This window comes from Vulpes lagopus, chromosome 9 (genome assembly GCF_018345385.1).
Source record: "Vulpes lagopus strain Blue_001 chromosome 9, ASM1834538v1, whole genome shotgun sequence".
Lineage (NCBI taxonomy): Eukaryota > Metazoa > Chordata > Mammalia > Carnivora > Canidae > Vulpes > Vulpes lagopus.
Genome location: NC_054832.1, coordinates 15,596,583 through 15,621,056, shown reverse-complemented (window position 1 = coordinate 15,621,056; position 24,474 = coordinate 15,596,583). Strand labels below are relative to the sequence as shown.

The 24,474-nt window shown below is 43.1% G+C and overlaps 2 protein-coding genes across 8 annotated transcripts in view; one reads left to right on the top strand and one right to left on the bottom strand.

Annotated features, from left to right (window-relative positions):
* The window catches only part of TATDN1 (TatD DNase domain containing 1), a 65,182-nt gene extending 48,619 nt beyond the window's left edge, over nucleotides 1-16,563 (bottom strand). For 2 of the 7 annotated variants that reach the window (XM_041768946.1, XM_041768947.1), the window contains exon 1: nucleotides 693-816. In XM_041768946.1, coding sequence (XP_041624880.1) covers nucleotides 693-816 — 124 coding nt within the window. Of the gene's footprint in view, nucleotides 1-692; nucleotides 817-8,969; nucleotides 9,070-15,888; nucleotides 15,908-16,485 lie in introns of those variants that run through there. The other 5 variants (XM_041768949.1, XM_041768951.1, XM_041768952.1 and 2 more) reach the window with 5 other exon arrangements.
* A 29-nt stretch (nucleotides 16,564-16,592) lies between these two features.
* NDUFB9 (NADH:ubiquinone oxidoreductase subunit B9) lies at nucleotides 16,593-23,939 on the top strand. Its single transcript, XM_041768942.1, has 4 exons — nucleotides 16,593-16,751; nucleotides 19,489-19,681; nucleotides 20,281-20,394; nucleotides 23,717-23,939. The coding sequence occupies exons 1-4, from the start codon at nucleotides 16,651-16,653 to the stop codon at nucleotides 23,846-23,848; spliced, it is 540 nt and encodes a 179-aa protein (XP_041624876.1). The 5' UTR covers nucleotides 16,593-16,650; the 3' UTR covers nucleotides 23,849-23,939.
* The last annotated feature ends 535 nt before the right edge of the window (nucleotides 23,940-24,474 follow it).

Sequence of the window (24,474 nt, the reverse complement as noted above, 5' to 3'; positions counted from 1 at the left end):
AGTTTCTATTTTAGGGGCACCTGAGTGGCTCAGTGGTTGAGCATCTGCCTTTGGCTCAGGTCATGATTCTGGGGTCCCAGGATTGAGCCTCCCATCAGGCTCTCTGCAGGGAGCCTGCTTCTCCCTCTGCCTATGCCTTTGTCTCTCTCTCTGTGTCTCTCATGAAAATCTAAAAAAAAAAAAAAAAAAAAAATTAAAAGAGCTTCTATTTTAAATTTCTATGTTAAATACAAGCTCCTGTTATTAAATTTTTCATTCATTCAAACAAAATCTAAGTGCCAACCACTTGTCAGTTACTAAGCTAGACACCTGGGATACAAACATGAACGATAGAATTCTATTCTCAAGAAACTCAACGCAGAATTGGGAAGGCAGACACATTAACAATTTAAAAATAATAAGCAGACACTGGCACTGTGGGACACAGAGGAGAGACATCCAACCTAGCCTGATAGATGGCCTAGAAGTTTCCAGAAAGGATCCCTGAACTGAATCGGAAAGGATAAGTTAGAGTTTCCCCATAGAAGAGGGGAAACTGCAAACAGAGGAAGCAGAAGCAGTGCATCTGGGATGTGAGAGAGCAGTGACTGTGAAGAGCCATAGGCTGTTCTGGCTGCTGGAGAGAAATGTAGAGCAGGGAGTGGCCACAAAAGTCTAGACTCAGCTATGTTACACATCTGTCTTTAAAATACCAGATACAACAAGAAGCACAGATGGCTTTTGGCAGAGTAGTAGATTTGTCTTCTGGACATCACATTCTGGCGTCTTTGTAGAAGGTAGGATCTGAAGGGGGCAAATGGAGTCAGCATATCTCATCTGGAAACAGGAAAGAGCTCATATTTACAATGAGAACCTCTATTGGGGTGATATAAGTAGAGATGCAGAGAGCAGAATAAATTATTTCTTTTATTCACCAAATACCATGTAGACCAACTCTGTGTCCTTACTGTGGACATAAGGAGTTAGGGGATACAGAATAAGACCCAACACTAGGTCCCTGTCCTCCAGGAATTTATAGTCGATATGGGAACTACAAATATACTTTGTGTTATGTTAGACTAAGCAACACAAGGCAAGAAAGTTTTTATTGCAATATTCCTAGAACCTAGCATAATGGTTGGCACATAATAGGAGCTCTATACATGTTCAGTCTATAAATAACTTTTACATGCATGGGAGCACAAAGAGGGAGCTAAACCATTTTCACAAAGATGAGAGAAGCTTCACAGCAGAGCTAGATCTTGAACAAAGGTAAAGCTTACAAACTGATAAATGGAAAGGGCATTCTACAACATGGACATGTGTGGACACATGCTGCATCTAGAAGACAGAATTCACTGAGCCTACAGAGCAGTGGTCCTCAGTAGAAAGCAATTCTGCAGCCCCTCTTCTTCTAACCTCACCCTTCCACAACACTTAGCAATGTCTGTATGCATTTCTACTTGGCCCAACTGAGGGGAATGCTAGTGGCATTCAGGGTTGAGGACAGGGATGCTGCTAAATATCTGGCAACAAAGAGGATAACTTCCCAAAAGAAGGGATCATCTGACCCCCAAAATCAAGTGCCATTCTTTTTAATTCAATTAGCCAACATATAGTACATCATCAGTTTAAGATGTAGTGTTTAATAATTCATGAGTCGTGTATAACACCCAGTGCTCATCACACCACGTGCCCTCCTTAATGCCCCATCCCACTATCCCATCCTCCCTTCAGCAACCCTCAGAGTTTATTTCCCAGTGTTGAGTCTCTCATGGCTTATCTCCCTCTGATTTCTTCCCATTGTTTTCCCTCCCTTCCCTTATGATCCTCTGCATTATCTCTTACATGCCACATGAGTGAAACCATATAACTATGGTTATAGTTATATAACCACATGGAACCCTCCAGTTCCATCCACATCAATGTAAATGGTAGGTATTCATCTTTTCTGATTGCTGAGTAATATTCCATTGTATGTATACATCACTCTTCTTTATCCATTCATCAGTTGAAGGACATCTTGGCTCCGTCCAGTTTGGCTATTTTGGACATTGCTATGAACATTAGGGTACAGGTGACCCTTTGTTTCACTACATTTAGATCTTTGGAGTAAATACCCAGTAGTGCAATTCCTAGGTTGTAGAGTAGCTATTTTATTTTATTTAGTAGCTCTGTTTTAAACTTGAGGAACCTCTATACTGTTTTCCAGAGTGGCTATATCAGCTCCCATTCCCATCCTCCACAATCCTCACCAACATTTGTTTTTCCTGTCCTGCTAATTTTAGTCATTCTAACCGGTGTAAAGTGGTATCTCATTGTGGTTTGGATTTGTATTTCCCTGATGACAAATGATGTGCAGCATTTTTCATGTGCTTGTTGCCCACGTGTATGTCTTCTTTGGAGAAATGTCTGTTCACGTCTTCTGCCCATTTCTTGACTGGACTGCTTTTTGGGTGTTGAGTTTGATTAAGTTCTTTATAGATCTTGGATACTAGCCCTTTATCTGATATGTCATTTGCAAATATCTTCTCCCATTCTGTAGGGAGTTTTGTTGACTGTTTCCTTTGCTGTGCAGAAACTTTTTATCTTGATGAAGTCCCAATAGTTCATTGTTGCTTTTGTTTCCCTTGCCTTTAGAGATGTGTCTAGTAAGAAGTTGCTGTGGCCAAGATCAAACAGTTGCTGTACCTCTATTCTCCTCTAGGATTTTGATGGATTCCTGTCTCACATTTAGGTCTTTCATCCATTGTGAGTTTATCTTTGTATATGGTGTTAAGAGAATGGTCCCGTTTCATTCTTCTGCATGTGGCTGTCCAATTCACCCAGCACCATTTGTTGAAGACACTCTATTTCCTGCTTTGTCGAAGCCAAGTTGACCGCAGAGTTGAGGGTCCATTTCTGGGTCCTCTATTCTGTTCCATTGATCTATGTGTCTGTTTTTATGCCAATACCATGCTGTCTTGATGATCACAGCTTTGTAATATAGCTTGAATTCAGGCATTCTGATGCCCCCAGCTTTGGTCTTCTTTTTCAACATTCTGGTTCTAAACAAATCTTAGGATTATTTGTTCCAGTTCTGTGAAAAAACTCCCTGGTATTGTGATAAGGATTTCACTGAATGCCTAAGTTGCTCTGGGTAGCACAGACATTTTCACAATATTTATTCTCCCAAACCATAAGCATGGAATGTTTTCCCATCTCTTTGTGTCTTCCTCAATTTCTTTCATAAGTGTTCTGTAGCTTTTAGAGTACAGATCCTTTACTTCTTCGGTTAGGTTTATTTCTAGGTATTTTATAGTTTTTGTAAACAGGACTGATTCCTTAACTTTCTTCAGTTTCATTTTAGTGTACAGAAATGCAACGGATTTCTGTGCATTGATTTTTGTATCCTGCCACATTGCTAAATTGCTGTAGTTCTAGCAATTTTGGAGTGGAGCCTTTTGGATTTTCCACATAAAGTATCATGTCATCTGTGGAGAGGGAGTTAGACTCCTTTGCCAATTTGAATGCCTTTTTTGTAATTGTTGTCTGACTGCCGAGGCTAGGACTTCTAGTACTATGTTGAACAACAGTGATGAGAATGAGCATTCTTGTCTTGTTCCTGATCTTAAAGGAAAAACCCTCAGTTTTTCCCCATTGAGAATATTCACTGTGGGCTTTTTGTAGATGGCTTTTATGATACTGAGATATGTTCCCTCTATCCCTACACTTTGATGAGTTTTAATTAAGAATGTTGTATTTTGTCAAATGCTTTCTCTGCATCAATTAAGAGGATCATATGGTTTTATTAATGTGATCTATCACCTTGATTGATTTGTGAATGTTGAACCACCCTTGCATCCCAGGAATAAATCCCACTTGGTTGTGAATAATCCTTTCAATATATTGTTGGATCCTATTGGCCAGTATCTTGGTATTTTGATATCCATGTTCATCAGGGATATTGATCTGTAATTCTTTTGTTGGGGTCTTTGGTTTTGAAATGAAGGTAATGCTGGAATAGGTTCACAGAATAAGTCTGGAAGTTTTCCTTCATTTCTATTTTTTAAAAACAGCTTCAGTAGAGTAGGTATTATTTTTTTCTCTAAGTGTTTGGTAGAATTCTCCTAGGAAGCCATCTGGCCCTAGACTCTTATTTTTTGGGAGGCTTTGATTAATGCTTCAGTATCCTTGCTTGTTAATGATCTGTTCCGGTTTTCCCTTTCTTCCTGCTTGTTTTGGCAGTTTATAAATGTCCTTGTTGTTGGTTGTGATCTCTCCTCTTTCATTCATGATTTTGAGTCCTTTCTCTTTTCTTTTTGATAAGTCTCTCTAGGGATTTATCAACATTATTTTTTCAAAGAACCAGAATCTAGTTTTGTTGATCTAGTCTGTTCTTTTAGTTTCAATTTCATTGATTTCTGATCTAATCTTTATGGTTTCTCTTCTCCTGCTTGGTTTAGGCTTTATTTGCTGTTTTTTTCCAGCTCCTGTAGATCTAAAGTTAGCTTATGATTCTGAGATTTTTCTAATTTTTTGAGAGGCTTGTATTGAAATGTACTTCCTTCTTAGGAATGCCTTTGCTATATTCTAGCAGTTTTGAACAGTTGTGTTTTCATTTTCATTAGTTTGCATGAATTTTTAAAATTCTTAATTTCCTGGTTGACCCATTCATTCATTAGAAATATGCTCTCTAACCTCCAAGTGTTTGAGTTCTTTCCAAATTTATTCTTGTGATTGAGTTCAAGTTTCAAAACACTGTGGTCTGGAAATATGCAGGGAATAATCCAAATATTTTGGTATTGATTGAGACCTGACTTGTCATCAAGTATATGATATATTCTGGAGAAAGTTCCATGTGCACTCGAGAAGAATGTGTATGCTGCTGCTTTAGGATGGAATGTTCTGTATTTATTTGTGAAAGCCATCTGGTCTAGTGTTATCATTTAAAGCTCTAGTTTCTTGGTTGATCTTATGCTTAGATGATCTGTCCCCTACGATTAATGTATGATTATCAATGTGTTTATTAATTGGTTGATATAATTGGCTGCTCCCAAATTAGGAGCATAAATATTTATAGTTATCTTTTTGTTGGATAAACCCTTTAAGTATGATGTAATGTCCTTCTTCATCTTACTAGTCTTTGTTTTAAAACCTAATTTGTCTGCTATGAGGATTGCCACCCCAGTTTTCTTTTGCTATCATTAGCATGGTAAATGGTTCTTTACTCCCTCACTTACAGCCTGGAGATGTCTTTAGATCTAAAAGGAGTTTCCTGTAGACAGAATATGGATGGGTTTTGCTTTTTTATCCAATCTGATACCCTGTGTCTTTTGATTGGAGCATTTAGCCCATTCACATTCACAGTAACTATTGAAAGATAGGGGGATGCCTGGGTAGCTCAGTGGTTGAACATCTGCCTTTGGCTCAGGGCGTGATCCCAGATTCCCGGGATCAAGTCCCGCATCAGGCTCCTTGCATGGAGCCTGCTTCTCCTCCCTCTGCCTGTGTCTCTGCCTCTCTGTGTCTCTCATGAATAAATATGAAAAAATAAAAATAAAGTTACTTTAAAAAAAAAGATGGGAATTTAGTGCCATTGTACTACCTGCAAAAGTCTGTTTATGTAGATTGTCTGTTTCCTTCTGATCTATGTTATTCTTGGGCTCTCTCTTGGGTTATAGGATTCCCCTTTAGTATTTTTTTTTTTTTTTCTTCAGGGCTGGCTTGGTGCTCATATATTCTTTCAGTTTCTCTCTGTCCTGGAAGCTCTTTATTTCTCCTTCTATGCTGAATGACAGCCTTGCTGGATAAAGTATTCTTGGCTGCAAGTTTTTCTCATTTAGTACACTGAATATATCACATCATACCAGCCCTTTCTGGCGTGCCAATCTATGTGCAGAAGTCTGATGTCAGTCTAATGCTCTTACCTCTAGGTTAGGAATCTTCTGTCTTGAGCTGCTTTCAGGATTTTTCTCTTTATCTCTGAAATGTGCAAGCTTCACTATTATATGTCAGGGCGTTGATCTATTTTTATTGATTTGGGGAGGGGTCCTCTTTACCTCTTGGATATGAATGCCTGTTTCCTTCCCCTTCTTCGGGAAATTCTCAGCTATGATTTGGTCAAATATAACTTCTGCCCTGTCTCTCTTCACCCTCAGCCACCCCAATAATTCTGATGTTGGTTCATTTTATGGCATCACTGATTTCTTGAAACTGCTCCTCATGGGCTATTACTTGTTTTTATCTCTTTTCCTCAGCTTCCTTCCTTTACATCAACTCATTTTCTATGCCACTTATACTCTCTTCTGCCTCATTTACCCTAGCTTTCAAAGCATCCAGTTTAGACTGCATCTCAGAGCATTAAGTTCAGCCTGATTAGATCTCATTTCTGCACTAAGATATTCTCTAGTGTCTCTTATGCTTTTTTTTTTTTTCAAGCTCAGCTAGTAACTTTATAATTTTTATAATGAATCCTATCTCTGACATTTTACTTATATCCCTATCGATTAGATTTGTGACAATATTACCTCTGGTCTTTTCTTTTGTTGTGAATTCCTCCTTGTAGTAATTTTGCTCAGAGAACAACAGGAGAACGAGTGAACAGAATAAAAAATACAACCACGAGCCAAGCAAAATGCACATTAGACAACTCTGAAGAGGTCAGAAACCAAAATAGAAAAAAAAAAAAAAAGGCAAAGGAAAAAAGAAAAAAAGGGGGTGGGGGGAGAATATAATGTCAAAGAATGGACAAAATAGGGGTGGGTGATCCACTTGTTCCAGAGTGTATTTTGGTCTCTGTGTTAAAAAGACACTAAATCCCAAAATTTTAAAGATAGTAAAATTTATATATATATACAAAAATAAAACTGAATAGAGTGAAAGGAAGCCAAAAATGAAGAATATAAGATATAAATGTAAAAAATGAAAGTTAAAAAAAAAGACTTAAAAACAGAGTTGATATAAGAAATTAGTTGAAAAGGGAAAAAAAAAGGAAAATTTTAAATTGAAAGATAAATGAATCATGAAAAAAACAACAAAAAAAAACCCCTCAAATTCTATATACTGTTTTCCCCAGAACTGGAATTTTAGTCTTGTGAGGTCTGTAAACTTGCTGTGCACCGGTTCTTCCAGGTGGTCTTCTGGAGGAGGGGCCTGCTGCACTGCTTTTTAGGTGTCTCTGCCTGGACAGAGTTGTGCTGCGTCCTTCCAGGGAGCCAGGCTCAGTGTAAGCTGTTCCTCTATGGCTTTTGTTCCCTGAAGGCTTTGCCTCCTTAGGATGAATATAAAGGTGGCCATGCCCTGGACTCCAGCTCCAGAGCCAAAACATAGCAGTCCCCTCTCTTCAGTAAACCCTCAGGGATAAAGTTTTTACTTTTGAGTGTGCCAAACTCTGCAGACCCCTACAGTACCTCTCCACAACTACCTTTCCAGAGAAGCTGCAGAGTCCTGCGTTACTGCACTTTGTAGGTACCTGGCACGGAGAGCAGGCACAGGTTCGCGCCCACACCCCTCTGCCCCTCCCAGGGGATGGCAGAACGTCCCCAAGTTCTAGTCCTCTTCAGGGTCCCCAGGCAGACAGTGGTTACCCGATTGGGCCCAGCTTGCAGTTTATGACAAATCAAGCTGAGAGCCCATTCCTGGACTCACTGACCTAACCGGTTTCCCTGCTCCACTGCTTGGGACCTCTACTGGTTCAGGCACTCCGAGAATTCTGTGACTCCAGGGATCCTGAGACCACACTGTCCCACCTAGAATTCTGCCTCTTTCACCAGCTGAGCACCTTTCAGGGAGGGATGTCTCTTACTGGAGCATATTTCTAATCTTGCTCTCTGGGGCTCTATCATTTTCTAGCAGCTGGTTTACAGAGGCTCCCTCCCCCTGCCATTTATCTTCTTATACCTCCCCTTAGATTCACTTCTCCACATCTCCTACCTTACAAAAAGTGGTCACCTTTCTACTTGTAGAGTTCCAGATATTCTTTTCTTAAATCTCAGGCTGCATTCATGTGTGTTTAGAATGGTTTGATAGTTATCTAGCTAAATTCAAGGGACCAGATGTAGCAACGTCCCCCACTCTTCCTCCATCTTGCCCCCCCCCCCGAAAACCCTAAAGTGCCATTCTTGATAAATCCTGTTGTAGAGTACAAGGGAACCAGGGGAATAACAAGATGTGAAGTTAGACTGTGATGGCTATGGGCAATAAATAATACCTTCTTTATTTAAAATATGCATTAGGAGGGCAGCCCTTGTGGCTCAGTGGTTTAGTACCACCTTCAGTCTGGGGCGTGATCCTGGAGACTTCGATCGAGTTCTACGTCGGGGTCCCTGCATGAAGCCTGCTTCTCCCTCTGCCTGTGTCTCTGCCTCTCTCTGTGTGTGTCTCTCATGAATAAGTAAAATCTTAAAAAATAAGTAAATACAAATAAAGTAAAATAAAATAAAACATAAAAAAAATATGCATTAGGAGAATCTCCAAGTTCATGATGGTGGAGGGCACTTGCCTGCCAACTGACCCTTACATTACTTCTGCTTACTCTCAGCTTCCTCTTGGTATAGTCTCACTCTGATTTCTGCCAAGCTGGCCTCAGTAAGCTGGGCTGCTTCAACATGAAGACAGACTAGATGATGAATGGGAGTTTGGATGATCTAAGAGATGATGGGGAGAGTATTCCAGGCATTTGAAAACAGCAAAAGAAAGTCACAATGCAGAAAACTTGAAAGATCTTTCAGCAACAGTATATATGTCAATAGAGGGTAGGAGATGAATTCACACCCAGTACCCTTGAAAGGACTATTAACATATAAACATTGAATACAATAAATACAATATAGGGGTTCAGTGGAATGGCCCAGAGGACAAGAATTCAGCATCTACTTTTTTTTTTTTTTTTTTCAGTTAAGAAAAGGAAACTAGATGGGCAGGGGGCAGACTGAGAAAGGGAACCCAGGAAAAGAGAGGCTCTTCCGCCTAGAATAATCCTTCACAAAGCTCCGTCTACAATCACCCACCACAGATGATGATTAGGAGCACAGACTTGGTCTGCATCTCTTCTGCTGATTTCCCCTTTGTGCAGTGAAGAGATTAGTATTTTTCCAAAGCAATCTTTTACTAGAAAACAAAGGAAACAAAAGCAAGCAAATTTAGCAAGTAAACTTTATGATACTTATCTTAAAATCAAATTGAGGGGCGCCTGGGTGGCTCAGTCAGTTATGCATCCAACTCTTTTTTTTTTTTTTTTTTTAAGATTTTATTTGAGACAGAGAGAGAGAACACATGAATGGGCAGAGGGGCAGACAGACAGAGAGAAGCCGACTCCCTGCTGTGCAAGGAGCCCAACTCCAGCCTTGATCCCAGGACCTGGAGATGAAGGAAGACGCTTAACCAACAGAGCCACCCAGGCACCCCAAATGTCTGACTTGATAACCTCCCACTCCCCCACCACTTGCACTTATCCTCTCTCTGAAACAAAATCTTTAAAAAGTAAAATAGTAATTTTTAAAATAGGCAAATTGAAGATTGGCTTGGAGGCTCAGTTTCTGAAGCCTTGCCTTTTCCTAGTCTCAACCCTCACCTGAATGGATGCTAAATCATTCTTCAGCACTTCATGCTGAGGCAGATACGGCTCAAGCCAATTCAAGGTAATACCACTATCTCACAGAGCCTAATTCTAGATGCAGGTCAGTCCTTCAGGCCCTAAGTCACAATGTAGTTTGAAAACCTGTATTTGGGTTTGGACCCAGGTGAGCCTTGGGCTTTAGGATATCCTACACTGGCTCAGCCAACAATTTCTTCCCTCTGCTGCAAGAATCTCTTGTGACTTACAGCCATTGGTCCTTTTCTTTCCAACATATGGTTCTCCTGAAGTTTATTTCTCAGCCAGTTGTTAGAGCTGCTCTCTACCTTTGAATAGAATGCTTCACCTTAGGTTTGGAGAGGGGGGTCAGAACATAATGTGTCACTTTGGCGCATCGGTTATTTTGAGCTGAATACGCTGGAGAAAGAGCAGATGCAGGCCAGGCTCTCTGATCTCCCTCCTTTCTAATAAAAGTAGGTCATAAAATTTCCCATGAAAAAGATACCCTCCCTATATCAAGAACAGAAAAATACTGTTATCTCTGTATTACTGTTAGATATTAGAGCAAGAGTAAAAGTCAAAATGAATCTGTACAAACAAACCCAAATAACCCTCATCATCTTCCATTAGTTTCCTCATACATTTCCTAGTCATTGTCCCATAACTTAGAGAATTTAAGCCCTTTTATCACATTGCCACTTATGCTTCTAGGCCTAACAGCTTCTTTGGGGTTTATTTTCCTTCTGAAGATCCCCATATACACAAAAAATAAAATGTCTATGCTCTTCTCCTGGTAATGTCTTATGTCAGTTTAATTCTTAGACCAGCCACAGTACCTAATAGGTTAAGAGGAAGTTTTTCCTCCTCTAAGGAGGCAAATACATTGTTTCTCTGGACTTCTGTTTCTCTAAGTTCTCCTCTCCTATACTGGCTGGCCTCTGGGCCTCCCACTCCCCACACACCTACTCACCAGCATACAGGGTGGTTAAGGTAATTAACAGGTCAATGTGGAAGGGTCAAAGAAAAGTTCAATTTGATTGCCAAAAAGTATAAATTTGTAAGCAAGTTCCAGGAAATACAATGAAATGGAGGAAATGCAATTATGGAAAGAGAATGGGCTCTGGAATGAAAATTCCTGGCCTTAAGAAGAATAAACTAAATGATGTTGGGCAAATCAGTAGACTGTCTTCTGGGCCTCGGTTTCCCCACTAATAAAGAGGGCGTAACATTTCTCCTTCTAGGGATGAAATGTGGCTCAAACTGGAAAATGAATGTGAAAGTATTTTGCAAATTAAAAGCCTTATAAAAGGGACGCCTGGGTTGAGCGTCTGCCTTTGGCTCAGGGCCTGATGCTGGGATTGAGTCCCGCATTGGGCTCCCCAAGGAGCCTGCCTCTCCTCTGCCTATGTCTCTGTCTCTCATGAATAAATAAATAAAATCTTAAAAAAAAAAAAAAAAGCCTTATAAAATGTACTTACTATTATTACTGAGCACAGTATACATCCTGTAACAGGCCAGTAATGCAGGGAATTTTAGTTAACATTAGCTACAGTGCCATAACACCTTCAGTGGTTAACACTCTCAATTCATTATTAAATAGCCAAAGTGAGTCCATCTTTTTATACTTAACTCATGATGCAACTAAGAAAATAAAGTCACTCAAAAATCCTACTCCTTTAACTTGTTCAAAATGTCCTAATCTATAATAAGGGATACTCTATTTTCAATTAACAAGTTTCTATCACAGGGTCACCTGGGTGGCTCAACCAGTTAAGCATTTGACTCTTGGTTTTGGCTCAGGTCATGGTGGTGAGATAGAGTCCTATGTTGGACTCCATGCTTGGCATGGAGTCAGCTTAAGATTCTCTCTTTCCCTCTCTCTCTCCCAATCCACCCACTCATGATCACTCTCAAATAAATAAAACCTTAAAAAAAGTTCCTATGTTGTCAACAATTATGTCTGTTGTCAACAAACTCAAAAAAACTAAAATAGTATATGAGAATCAATTTCTAGCTTGAAAAACTAAAAGATGGGTGAGAGCATGATAGGAAGAAAAAAGACAAGGTAGAAAATTACTCCTGTGGAAGGGGGGGTGTTGAGGGAGTCATACATTTAGTGGTATGTAATCTTGTAAGGATCAGTGATGTTTCTTTTCCATTAATTTTTTTTTTTTTTTTTTAACTGGCTGGCTTTAAAAGCAGTAATTGCTTTACTGCTAAAAACTACTTCCAGTATGGAGTTTTATTTCTCAAAACAAGAGTGGAAAACTGCTTGCAGCTAAAACAAAACCACATCTCCAGACCAGTGCCTCACTGGGCTCAGTGAAGCATGTCCTATCACCGTTACCTATAATCTAGGGATACAAATGGACAATAAATAGGGCATTTAAAGTTATTTCACAATTGCTTAGCCTTCAGATAGAACTTCAACTTTACAGGAAGTACAGGAAATTAGAGGACAAGCTGAACACCAGCACACAGCAATGAGACAAATCCAAAAGACAGAACTCTGCGGGGCAACCAGCCAAGTGCTTCTCCGAGACAATGCCACAGAAATATGCTAGATCAAGGGGTTGGTCAAGCTATTTCTAGCTATACAAATAGCAATAGCAACTATTTTTTGTTTGCCCCTGAGCTAAGAATGGTTTTACATTCTTAAATAGCTGGGGAGGAAAAAAAAAAAATCAAAAGAATAACTGGATTTTGTGAAACATAGAAAATGTTAGAAACTCAAGTTTCAGTGTCCAAGAAGTTTTACTGGATCACAGCCACACTCATTTGTGTGTATGGTGTCTATGGCTGCTTTTGAATGACCAGATCAGAGCTGAATATTTGCAACAGAGATCATATGTACACGAAATAAAATATACACACTATGTGGCCCTTTAAGGAAAAAGCTGGCCAACTTCTGTGCAAGATACAAAACTTAAGGGCACCCAAATGCATGGCTCTAGACTGGATGTTGTTTTGGATGTGACCACTTTTATAAGAGAGAGACCCTTTGGTCCTTCTACCACGTGAGAACACGATGAGAACGCAGCAGCTAGAAACCAGGAAGAGGGTCCTCACCAGAATGCAAACATGGTAGTGCCCGATCTTGGACTTCCGAACCTCCAGAACTGTGAGAAATTTCTTATTTATAAGCCACTCAATCTGCAATATTTTTTTATAATAGCCCAAATGGACTAATAAGGCCATTGACATCAGCTTCTCTTTCAAGGTGCACTTACCGAGTAGGTGGCTTTATCTCCTAACCAAACCTGTGCATTCCTTTCCACCTCACCCTCTACCGTAACACTCCAGTCAACCAACTCCAGCCCCAACACCACTCTGGCCCCCTTCTGTTCTTTTCTCTACCTGACCCAACGTTTCTTTCATTCATAAATAGGATCATGATAACTGGACTCCTCAGTATTAGGATATAAAAACGAAGTCCTACCATGGTAGGATCTTGGCTCTGCTAATCTCTTTAGCTCCCTCCATGCCATCCTCCCACCTGCTCGGCCCCTTCCCCATTTCTCTCTGCTCCACATCCACTGATTTTTTTTTCCAGTTTCTCAAAAGTACCATGTGCCCTCTTGCCACAGGATGCTTGCATAGGCTGTTCTGTTTGGAACCTTCTCTCTGCCTTTCTTTGCCTATTTAATTCAATCTTTCAGAGCTTAGTTGTTCAAGTGTCACTTCCTCATGGAGACCTTTTCTGACCTGCCAGACTAAGTTTTGTTCCTCACCAAATACCCAGAGAACCACGTTCCCTTTCTTTGGTGCCCTCTTCTCTATAACTGTGGTAAAGACATTAGTGCGCTTATGAGGCTATCTCCACCACGAGACTGTGACCTGGTTTCTGACCACCACCAATTCCCAGCATTTAATACACTGGGTGGCATATAGTAGAAACTCAGTAAGCATTTTAGAATGAATGAATGAATGACTAGGTCGCTCAAGGGAATCAAAGACAAAGAATAGGAAATATGATCTAATCCCTAAGAAAATGGAATTTATACAAAAAAAAGTGGCCTAAAGCCCCAAACGGCATGCTTCTAGGGCCACGCTTCTAGGACAGGATCAGAATCCTGCTGAAAGAAAACTATAGAGTAATCTTAGGTATCTAAAAGCTGGATAGCCCAAAGAGATAATTATGCTACTAAGTACTGCCAGCTGCTCTCTCATTGGCTCATGGAGGGGGACAGGGACTGCTAGAATAGGAACCATATAAAGCCATGCTTCTCAAACTAGGGGTGTTCCAGGGTGCCTGGATGGCTCAGTCAGTTAAGTGTGCAACTCTTGGTTTCAGCTCCAGTCAGGATCTCAGGGTGATGAATTAAGCCTCACATGGGGCTCCACACTCAGCAGGGAGTCGGGTTGAGGATTCTCTCCTCCCCTTTCTTTGCCCCTCCCCCTACTTGAACATATGGACTCTCACTCTCCAAAATAAATCAACCTCTAAAACAAAATATAACTAGAGGTGTTCCATAGAGTATGTAACACTGAGATTTCCTGGAGTATCAATTTTGCTTCAGAAGATTTAGGGGATAAAATACCTTCTTAATTTAAAAAGAGCACTATATTATTTCAAAGATAAACACAAAACATCCAAAGAAATGTAAATGCATCAAGAGTTACACACCACTGCTACCACCCCTACGACCCCTAGAATAATTCCTTCTATGTATAAATCTATTAAACAACCGGGGAAGGCTATACTTAAAAATTTTTAACACTGGCTATCTCAGGAGAGTAGGGGAAAAAAAAAAAATGTATTCTAATTAAACCTACCTTCTTCCAGAAGTCTTTCTGAACTTATCTTGTTCAAATCCCTTTATCAGTTTTCTTACCACCAAAGTACTTAAACTGTATATATTGTTTTACCCATTCATTCATTCATACTTCCATTGAACCATCAGTGTATTAAGTCCCTGGGAATTAAACACTACGGAATATTTGCCGTAAGTGTGTGGTCTAGTGGGAAAGACAGACACATAAATATTTAATTACAAAATAATGTGTCAGAAGGTAGAATTATGAGGTCTGAAAGAGCAAGTAAAAAGCAAGCAAGAGAGTGGTCAGGGGGATATTAGAGGCAAAAGTGACATTATGGTCCCAAACTGCCACTCTAAAACCTTGTCTGAGTCAAGAAACAGCACGACCAAATGTCTATCAAAGATAAAAGGGATGAGGCTGGAAAAATGGGCAGGACCAGAACACAAGAAAGTTTTACCTGTTGTGTCAAGGACTTCAACTATCCTGAAGACAGTAACTGAAGGAATGTAATTGATTCTTATACAGACCACACTGAAGGCTGTATGTATGATGGATTTAAGGAGACTTGACTGGAGGCAGGGATTTAGTTTTAATCACAAATAAAAAATAAGCTGTCTTTTCCTTGTGGAATGTTTCATGGCCCTATGCCCATCTCCCGCATTAACTGTACATAGACTAGAGTAGAGAAGCAGACACCACACCTGGAAAATGTCTACAACTGCTGAGGACTACACCCCAGCCCACCCCAGGCTCTCCCACAGCATTTTTAAACTTTTGTGGCACTTAACACATTCTCCCCTGCACTTGCTTTGACTTTACATTATATAAGTCTGACTGTACCTGTCTCTCCGGTCTGCAAATTAACTGCACCACTGAATTTTCCATAGTTCCACAAAGTTTTGGAAAAAAAATACCGCTTAAACTAATTCTCAGATCTAAGTTTATAATCCTATCGTTTCTTCTGAATGCCAGACTACATTTCCAATTGCCCAGTAAACGTTTCCAGCTGGATGTCCTATAAGACTCTCAAACTTAACCAAATCCACATGGATCGCACTACATCTCCTACCCACTGCCAGACTAATCATGCTTCCACTTCATATTTAGGTATTTATCCCAACCCTGAGTCATCTCGGACTGTTCACTCTCCCTTACTGCCATAAACACAGCTGCCAAGTGCTGCATCTGTACATCTCTTCTACCTCTCTCTCCCTCTTTCTCTGCTCTAGTTTAAGCTCAGAAATGTTTCCCTATCTCTCTCTTCCCCCCACAGAACCTACAGGAGTTGTCAACATTGCCTTATTAAAGAGGAGATGTGATCACTGCTGTTTTCCAGCTTCAAGGAGCTGGAAACTCCACAAAGACAAGAATCACACCCCACTTTACTCACTGCTGTAATGCAGAGCCTAAGGTTCCTGGTAGCTAACTGGCACTCCATGACTTAACGAAGGCTGAGCGCCTTCAGCGAAGCTCCCCTCTATACAGAGTAAAAGTAAAGTCAGCCAGACCTCCGAGTCTCCAGTTCCCTTCCAGTCCTAGCTCTCACGATGTCCCCAAGCTTTTCCCAGGTGCCTCGTCGTAAATACTCTTACCCCTTTGGTTCTTGTCGCATTCTCCTTCTCCTGTTCTACTGACGGCGAAGATTATTGTACCTGGCAAGTAACAGAGCTTGTGTTTCTCCCCAGATGGTGATGCCCAGCGGCTCGGGGTCTGGGTCTTTGCGCCCCGTCTTCCTGGGCCGGCGGCTGGCCCACCAGGCGTGCTCAATAACCGGGATAGGGACGCACGAAATAGTGACCGAACGGGTCGCTGGAAGCCGCCATCCTCTCCGACACCGAGCGGGGAAGGAAGGGGCGGGAGGTGCACGTGGGACGGAGGGCAATATAGTGAGTGGCCTCTTTTTTTCGGCCTACTTTTGCTTCCTTTTTTCCCCTTACTGAATACAACGCATATGTTGAAAAGAGCCTAAGTCGTAACTTGTACAGCTCGTTAATTTTCACAGGTGAGCAGAGCAGGCCAGGACCGCAGCCCCCAAGCCGAGAAGCGGAACATCAGCGGCACCCAGAAGCCTCCCCGCGCCCTCTCAACCCTCGGAAAGCCGGGAGGCTCAAGTCCCCGGCCCCTGGCCGCAGTCGGCGACGCCCGTGGGTGGCCGGCAAAGCTGGAGAACCGGGAAGACGCTTGCTTACCCACGAACTTGAAGCGACTCATGTCTGCAGCGCCGGCTTCTCCCCGGCGGAGCGGAAGCGGAAGCGGTCGCCGTGGTCCCGCCCTTCCGGCCGCCCCGCCCCGCCCCTCGGCCCGACTTCCGGCTTCCCGGGAGCCCCCGCGGCCGCAGGAGGGAGAGGGCGGCCATGGCGTTCTGCGGGCCGGGCGCCTACCTGACCCACCAGCAGAAGGTGTTGCGGCTTTACAAGCGGGCGCTGCGCCACCTGGAGTCGTACTGCGTCCACAGGTGGGCGAGGGAGAGCCGGGGCGCGGGGAGGTGACTCCGGGGATCCTCTCCGAGGCCGAGAGGCCCCGGGAGACCGAGCGGCTCAAGGACATGGGGGACGAAGTGGGAGAGACACAGAGCGGGGTTCGAATCCAGGCCTCGTCGCTCCCGGTTGCGGGGCCTTGAAGGGTGGTTTTCTGTTCAGAAAGACCCACGCAGGACCAGCGCGGAGGGTTGCAGGAGGATAGAATGAAATAAAGAAGCGCCTCCAGCTCTAGTTGTCGTGCATCCGGCTCTCGCTAAAAAAGAGCTTTCTTCTCTGACCTTGTTGCTGCTAATCTGAGCAGCAGGAATTTGTGCATTCTTTTCTTTAATCCTCGTAACAACTCCAAGAGTTAGGGGTTATTGAGCCCTATTTTACAGGTAAGGAAACAGACGTGGAGAGTAACTCGCCAGGGCCCTACAGCTGGTGAGTTGGCGGCGCCAGGATTCAGACTAAGGTGCTAACCCCAAAGCATCACAGGTCCCCTTCTTTTTAGCTTCATGCCGCCCTTTTCACCGTTTTCACATCCACAAAATTCTTTGCCAGCCACGTAATTCTCTCTGTTCTCTCCATCTGTGAGTAGTCTTAGGACATAGTCTTAAAACACATTTTCGTGACCTGGATGCAGTGCATCCTTGGGTGGCAGCCCAAGATGTGTGGCTGCCAGGCCTCCACTGCCTCATGGAAATCCTAAAGCCTAGTCCCAGGAGAAGGGCTTCTAGGAGGAACCTCTAAAGGATGGAAATCTAAGTACGTCTGGAGAAGCTGTGGAGGGTATCCATAAAGCCCAAGTTGCATATTTGTGGCTTATTGGAAAGTCATTGACCTACTTCTCCTTGCTAGACAGAAAGATGGGCAGGTTCATTGTCAGTTGGGTTGTTAGTTTCTTCCTTGACTTTTCCTTATTCATCCATCTGACAGAGTTTGCAACTCAGTTTCTATGCTGGCTACTGAATAAACCAAAATTAATAAGTCCTCTTTCTCCGGTGTAGCAGCTCATGGATTAATGGGGAAGATGGACATGTAAACAGATAACAGAATTATCAATCTTTTTTCCAAAACTTAGTGCTTTTATTTAATTTTTAAAGATTTTATTAGTGCATTCAGTTGCACAAGCAGGGGGAGTGTCGGAGGGAGAAGCAGACTTTCTGCTGAGCAGGGAGCCTGACACAGGGCTTGATTCCAGGACCCCGAGATCATGACCTGAAGTGAAGGCAGATGCTTAACTGACTGAGCCACCCAAGCACCCCCAGAATTAACAGTCTTACAAAGATGAAGGAAATTGAGCTCCCAGAATTCAGGTAACGAACTGCATCTGAGAATATTAAAGTCCATAGTTCCGGAGGAAAGAAAGAAAGCATCTCTTGTAACACTGACCCAGTGGTTCTGAAGTCTCACTAATGTCCTCTCCCAGGACTTTCTTCCTCCATTTGTCTTCGGTGCTGTTTGTTCTCCATGTTTCTATCCCAAGTCCTTGGTCATTGATGTATATACTTTGGGCAGCCTCATCTAAGGCTGGGACTTGAGTTACCACCAGGGCTCACTTGTCTCAAGAGCTGTTTTCCAACTGTTAGATAACCCACAGCTCTCTGAAACTAAACTTGTCTTAATGGTTTAAAACCAAACTCTTTTCATTACCTCATTCTGTTTCTCTTCCCAGATTCCCTGTCCCAGCTAATAGCATTATTAGTAGTCCAGTCACTCAGCTTGAAGTCTTAGAATTTTTCTTAAGTACTCCCTACGTATTCCTCTGCCAGTGACACACGTATCCGTATGCTATGTACAGTTGGACACTCGTTTTTGTGAATTTTCTCCAGTGTATGATATTGTAGCTGACATTGAGAGGAGGTACCAGGCACTGTCTGAAGTGTGTTTATGTGTTTTAGCTCATCAAATCTTTAGGATAACTCTAAGATCTAGTTACTGTTATTAACATTTCTGTAGAGGAGGAATCCATGACATAAAGACATTGATTCATCCCAGATTACATAGCTAGTGAGTGGAGATTTAGTCTCCAGTGATCTGATTTTAGCAGACACTCATAATTCTCTAAATGTTTCTCTCCTGTTTCCTACCATCACGCTTGCTCCAGGCCTTTCTTATACATGGCTTGGATTATTGTCAAAGCCTAAACGATCTCTGCCTGCTGTTTTCTTCTAGAACCTGACCTTCCCTTCCTACAATTGTGCAGTTAGTGTCAGAATTAGGATTCAAACCCCAACCTGTGTGATTCAAGCAGTACTGTTTCCACTGCCTAACACCTCCCTTCCTACTCATCTTTGTAGCTCCAGAATTTAGCACAGTGCCTAACATAAGGTAGGAGGAAACAAAGTAAGTTGTCACTCAGTGAGTGTTGAATGATCCTACAGATGCTATAGTTTTTGTCTTCTGCAAATTATCTTTTTTTGTTTGTTTGTTTGTTTGTTTGTTTGTTTGAATCAGCATTCCTTTTTGGGCGGGGGTGCAGGAAGTGGTTTAGGTTGTAGTTAAAACAGTATTTTTTTTTTTTTTTTTTTTACTGCTGCCATGTGGTGGGGGCCGCTGAGGAAGCAGTCATAATGATGTGGCTGCTCCATTGGCAGGGTTTGGGGAGGTGCCAGGTAATTAGGCTACACATGCAGAAGGTATCAGTAGAAGTACAGCCTCTTGTCAGACAGTAATCCTGCTTAATTGAGTAGGTAACATTTCTAATATCCAAAACCATTCTGGTTAAAGGGACAAATACCGGTACTTTGCTTGTTTGATGAGAGCCCGGTTTGAAGAACATAAGAATGAAAAGGACATGGTGAAGGCCACCCAACTGCTGAGGGCGGCAGAGGAAGAATTCTGGCACAATCAGCATCCTCAGCCTTACATCTTCCCCGAGTCTCCTGGAGGCACCTCCTATGAGAGGTACGAGTGTTACAAGGTAAGTGAGCACTGCACTGGCGATCGCCTTCCCAGAGGCACTTTCTCCTGTCCCAAACCTCAGCCCCCAGACCCACTTGCCTTCTTAGGGGCAGCTGGGCAAATTTCTTGCCTGCCAGTTGTAAATACATTTCTGTTTTCTGGGGTCTGTGTTTTCCCTCTCAGGTGACACTCAGGCTTATCTTTCTAATTCAGCTCCAGGGTCTTACAGTGTCTTTTTGGCAAAGCAAAGTGCTAAATTACTTGGTATATAACTCCTGTGGGGATCTTAAAGGTAACCAATTCAGATTGGTGCTTAGTATTTCAGAGCAATTAGAGGGAACAGTTGTGCTCACCATAAAGCTGCTGTGGGTATTGAGAGAATGCTGATCAGAAAGGAATGATGCTAGCTCTCTTGGGACTGACCTTGAGGCTTCTCAGCCCCTCGGCTCTTGGAGGTGTTCTCCTTTATGTCGGTGCTGGCTCATCCTCTGCTGTTCGTTGTGTAGTGCCAGAACAATCTGATGCTTGCAGCGGTTATAAAAATCCACTGTCGTGTTTGCCTTCTGCCTCTGGATCAGGCCCCATAGGTGGCATGTCAGAAATTTTCTCTCCTGACAGGTTCCCGAGTGGTGCTTAGATGACTGGCATCCCTCCGAGAAGGCAATGTATCCTGATTACTTTGCCAAGAGAGAGCAGTGGAAGAAGCTGCAGAGGGAAAGCTGGGAGCGGGAGGTGAGTCTTCACTGCCTTTCACCACATGGCTTGGCCCCCATGGTCAGCGCCTGGAAGGGGCTCAGGTTTCATTACCCAGGTGCAGAGGTCCAGATTCCAGGTGTGACTGTCACTGGGGCCCCTTGCCTCTCAAATATACTTCCGTTTCTAAACCTATAACATTTATAGCCTTCATGTGAATGGGAGACATTGTGTCACTGGTCTTTTTGGGTTTCCTGCTCTCTGGGTTTGCTTTCCCCTCCTTCTCAGTCCCCTGCCTGACCTTGCTTCACCCTCCCGTCCCTTAACTTTCCTTTCCAGCAGCACCACGGACATTTTTCACTCGTGATGTCTGGTTTACATTTTTAAAAGCTCAACTTTGTGGAGTGAGAAGAATATATTGGAGAGGGTAAGAGGAGAAGTGGAGAGGCCAATTAGGGGTTGTTCTGTTTGGTGGCAACCAGCACCAGGGCCGATGCAGTGAATAGGGAAGGAAATGGATTCAGGGTATCATTTGGGGGACTGTGAAGGCTGACTGAATGGGGGTCCACAAGGGACAGGGAGGAATCAAGAATGAGTTCCACATTTTCAGCTTTAATACCTGGAGTTTGTTGGTGGTTTATTGAGATAAAGAAGAGGAAAAAAATGGGCACCTGAGTGGCTCAGTCAGTTAAGCATCTGACTCTTGATTTCGGCCCAGGTCATGATCTCAGGGGCATGGAATGGAAGTCCATGTCAGGCTCTGTGCTCTGTGGGGCATCTGCCTCTCTACCCCTCCTTCCCTCTCTCTCAAATAAACAAATTTAAAAAAAAAAAATAGGTGTCAGAGGGACATGGCAAGTGTTGTTTTAAATTTGTTGTATTTGAGAATCCTGTGCCACCAAGTGCAGGTGTCAGTAGGCGACTTTGGGTGTAGGAATCTGGAACTCAAAAGGAGAGATTTGAGCTCAAAACAAATTTGTGAATTACCCATTATTTCAAAGGCCACAGAAATGTAAGAGAGAAAGAGAAGAAAAGTCACAGGCGCTCCCACTGATGGAGGTGAGGAAAGGAGGCAGCTAAGCATGCAGCAAGGGAGATGGGTGACAGCGAGTCCAAGAGAAAGTGTTCCAGAAATGGCTGGTCAGTGTTGGTCATCGCTAAATGGTGGAATAGGGTGAGGACTGGAGGTAACGCCCACAGATTGTGGCTGGAGGAAAGGCATTCGTGACCTTAACGAGAGCCTTTCTGGAAGGTTTAATCACACTGGTAGGAGTGAGCAGAAGGGAAGAGAGAGAAGATAGCTGTTGGGAAAGGGGAAGGAATTCCTGAGAAGTTTCTCTGGGACAGTAACTGGAGGCCAAGGCATTATTGTCTTTTAAGATAAGAAATAACGATGGACGTGTGCTGAGATTTGGGGTGAGGGAGAAACTAAGTATTGAAGCAAGGTGGAACAGGTCAAGGAGCAAAGCTTTTGAGATGAGCATTGGGATCCCAAGCACATGTGGAGGCCTTTGAAGGGAGAACAGGTTCGTATTCTAGAAGTGTACAGAGTTGCACAGAAATCCTGCTGGGCTAGAGGTTTTGGTGATGGAAAAGTGAGAGTACTATGTGATGGCATCTTTGTGTTAGCAAAGAGGAAGAGGCATGAAGTGGGTGCAGCCTGTTGGGAGAATGTGGAGAAGATGGAGTCATGGCAGAGGATGAGCTTGCTGGGAATAATAATAGGATTGCCAGGTAGCAGTGAAGGCCCACGTGAAGCTGGGAATAATTAATGTGTTGTGACGTTGGTTTGTTCTAGCATTTTTTGTCTTTCTAGCTACCAGCTGTCTGGGTGCAGACAGGAAGGTGGATGGTGCCGTATCCAGTGGAGCGAGTCGAGAGACTAGAGGCCATTCAGAAGGGAGTGATTGTCATGATGGGATCTAAGTGGGTAAAAGCAGGCACGGACACAGGAGCTGATACAGAGGACAAGTTGGGTCAAAGAATCTGAACTGGCAGTTTCTGAGTTTCAAGAAGCATTTTCAAGGGGACATTTAAGCACATGAGCTGGAGAGGGGCTCTGTGGTTAGATGGTGGGATTTGAGAGAGAGAGAGAGCACGTGAGTGCACGGGCTCGAGGGGCAGAGGGAGAGAATCCTCAAGCAGAGTCTCTGCTCAGCGCAGAGCCTAACACAGGGCTCGAGCCCAGGAGCCTGAGATCATGACCTGAGCCAAAGACAGACGCTTAACTGACTGAGCCACCCAGACACCCGATTCACGACTTTCAAAGTTTTATGGTTTCTGGTGGTAAAATCCAGGATGTTAACTGCAGGAAGTCCTTGGCCAAGGTAGAGTGAAAGGAAAAGACCTTTGACCAAGGAGGGCAGTGTTTGCTAAAAAATGTCTCATCTGGACACGGGATGGGTGTTTATTCATGGAGAGTGGCAGGTTCATTCCCTAGTTGGTCCCTGATAACCACCACCTCTCCACAAAATAGTCCTTAACCTATTTCATCTCAGCGCTATTCATCTCAGCGCTATTCAACAGCACATACACTCGAGACTCAGGTCACCCACAATCCAGAATTGAATTTTCTGGAGGAAGCTTTGGAAAGTCCTTGATCTGGTGAGAGGGTCTCTTACGTGTCCTCCTCTATCATGACAGTAACAGTCTTGGAGAGCACTGGAACGGTGGTGGGGGGCAGTCTCCAGTAGAACAAAGCATATTTTCACATGTGACTTCCTGGTATTTCTTGTCCTGGTTACTATTTTGGTGGGGGGGGGGGGGGGGGGGGCTTTAAAATGAGTATCTCTCTCTAGTATATATGAATTAAGGTTTCCTAATGGTGCTTTTAGAGAGCGCTCAAGTGAGACAGTATTTTTTTTTTTTTTAGAGGGAATAGGTAGGAGACTGTAATGAAGGGAATTGTCAGTCATACACGGTAAGAGGCCGGGTGGGAAGGTATCTTAGCTTTGCTGTCTTAAGAATAGGAAAACCTTTAAGAATTGTTTTTTTTTTTTTTTTTTTAAGATTTTATTTATTTATTCATGAGACCCATACAGAGAGAGAGAGAGGCAGAGACACAGGCAGAAGGAGAAGCAGGCTCCCTCAGGGGAGCCTGATGTGGGGCTGGATCGCGGATCTCCAGGATCACGCCCTGGGCCGAAGGCCGGCACCAAACCACTGAGCCACCCAGGGACCCCAAGAATTGCTTTTTAGAGTAAAACTGTGGGTAAACATAATGTAAGTATGTATAAAAAACACTGCAGTAGTGAGGACCAGAAAGCATGTAAATGTGGTACAGGCACAAAGATGATACCTCAGTGCAGCAGATTTTTCCAGTTGGTTCGACTCTAATTATTCCTCCATCACCCCTTTCTAGGTGAAGCAGCTGCAGGAAGAAACCCCGCCTGGTGGTCCCACCACTGAAGCTTTGCCCCCAGCCCGAAAGGAAGGTGATTTGCCTCCCCTGTGGTGGCACATTGTGACCAGGCCCCGGGAGCGGCCCATGTAGAGGAAGAGGAAGACACCGCACCAGCCAGCTTGCAAGTGAAATAAGTTACAGAACGTAACACACTTGCCCTAATAAAAATAACTCAACACGGTGTGACTGACGTGTCCTTCTGAGGCTTAGTGTGGTGCCGAGTGTCCTCTGCCCCAGTAAGTCCTGTTGGTGGCACGTGTTATCAGGGATAACAGCAGAACCAGATACAAGACTTACTCTGAGATTTGTTTAAACTCTAGTTGAAGGCTCAGTGACTGGAGGGAATATGAAGTCAAGAGAAGGTATGCAAATATCGAGGACTTGAGATAACCTTATTGGTTTTCTAAAGATGCCACGACTGAAATTTTAGTGTGATTAAAAGGATAACTCTATAAGCAGCACACATTCGGGAAAATAAGCATGAGGTTTATGGGCTTCCCTCAGGAGCAGGGACTTGGGGGTTGGGGTGAAACTGCTCTGGGACGCTTCTGTTAGAGGCAGTTTTCCAGCTCTGGGCCTCTACTGTAGCTTGGATGGTCTGAGGACTGCCAGGTAAGGGGACTGCAGAACTCCTTCGTGTTGGAAGAAGTTTCTTTAAAAGGTGGAGCCATTTTTAAAACCATCAGCCAAACCCACCTGGCTTTCAGTTGATAACT

Excerpts from the sequence above, each read along its gene's own strand:
- NDUFB9 (XM_041768942.1), top strand. The coding sequence starts at position 16,651 with ATGGCGTTCTGCGGGCCGGGCGCCTACCTGACCCACCAGCAGAAGGTG. Across the intron at positions 19,682-20,280 it reads AGAGGTACGAGTGTTACAAG|GTTCCCGAGTGGTGCTTAGA; the intron begins GTAAGTGAGCAC and ends CTCTCCTGACAG. Across the intron at positions 20,395-23,716 it reads GGGAAAGCTGGGAGCGGGAG|GTGAAGCAGCTGCAGGAAGA; the intron begins GTGAGTCTTCAC and ends ACCCCTTTCTAG.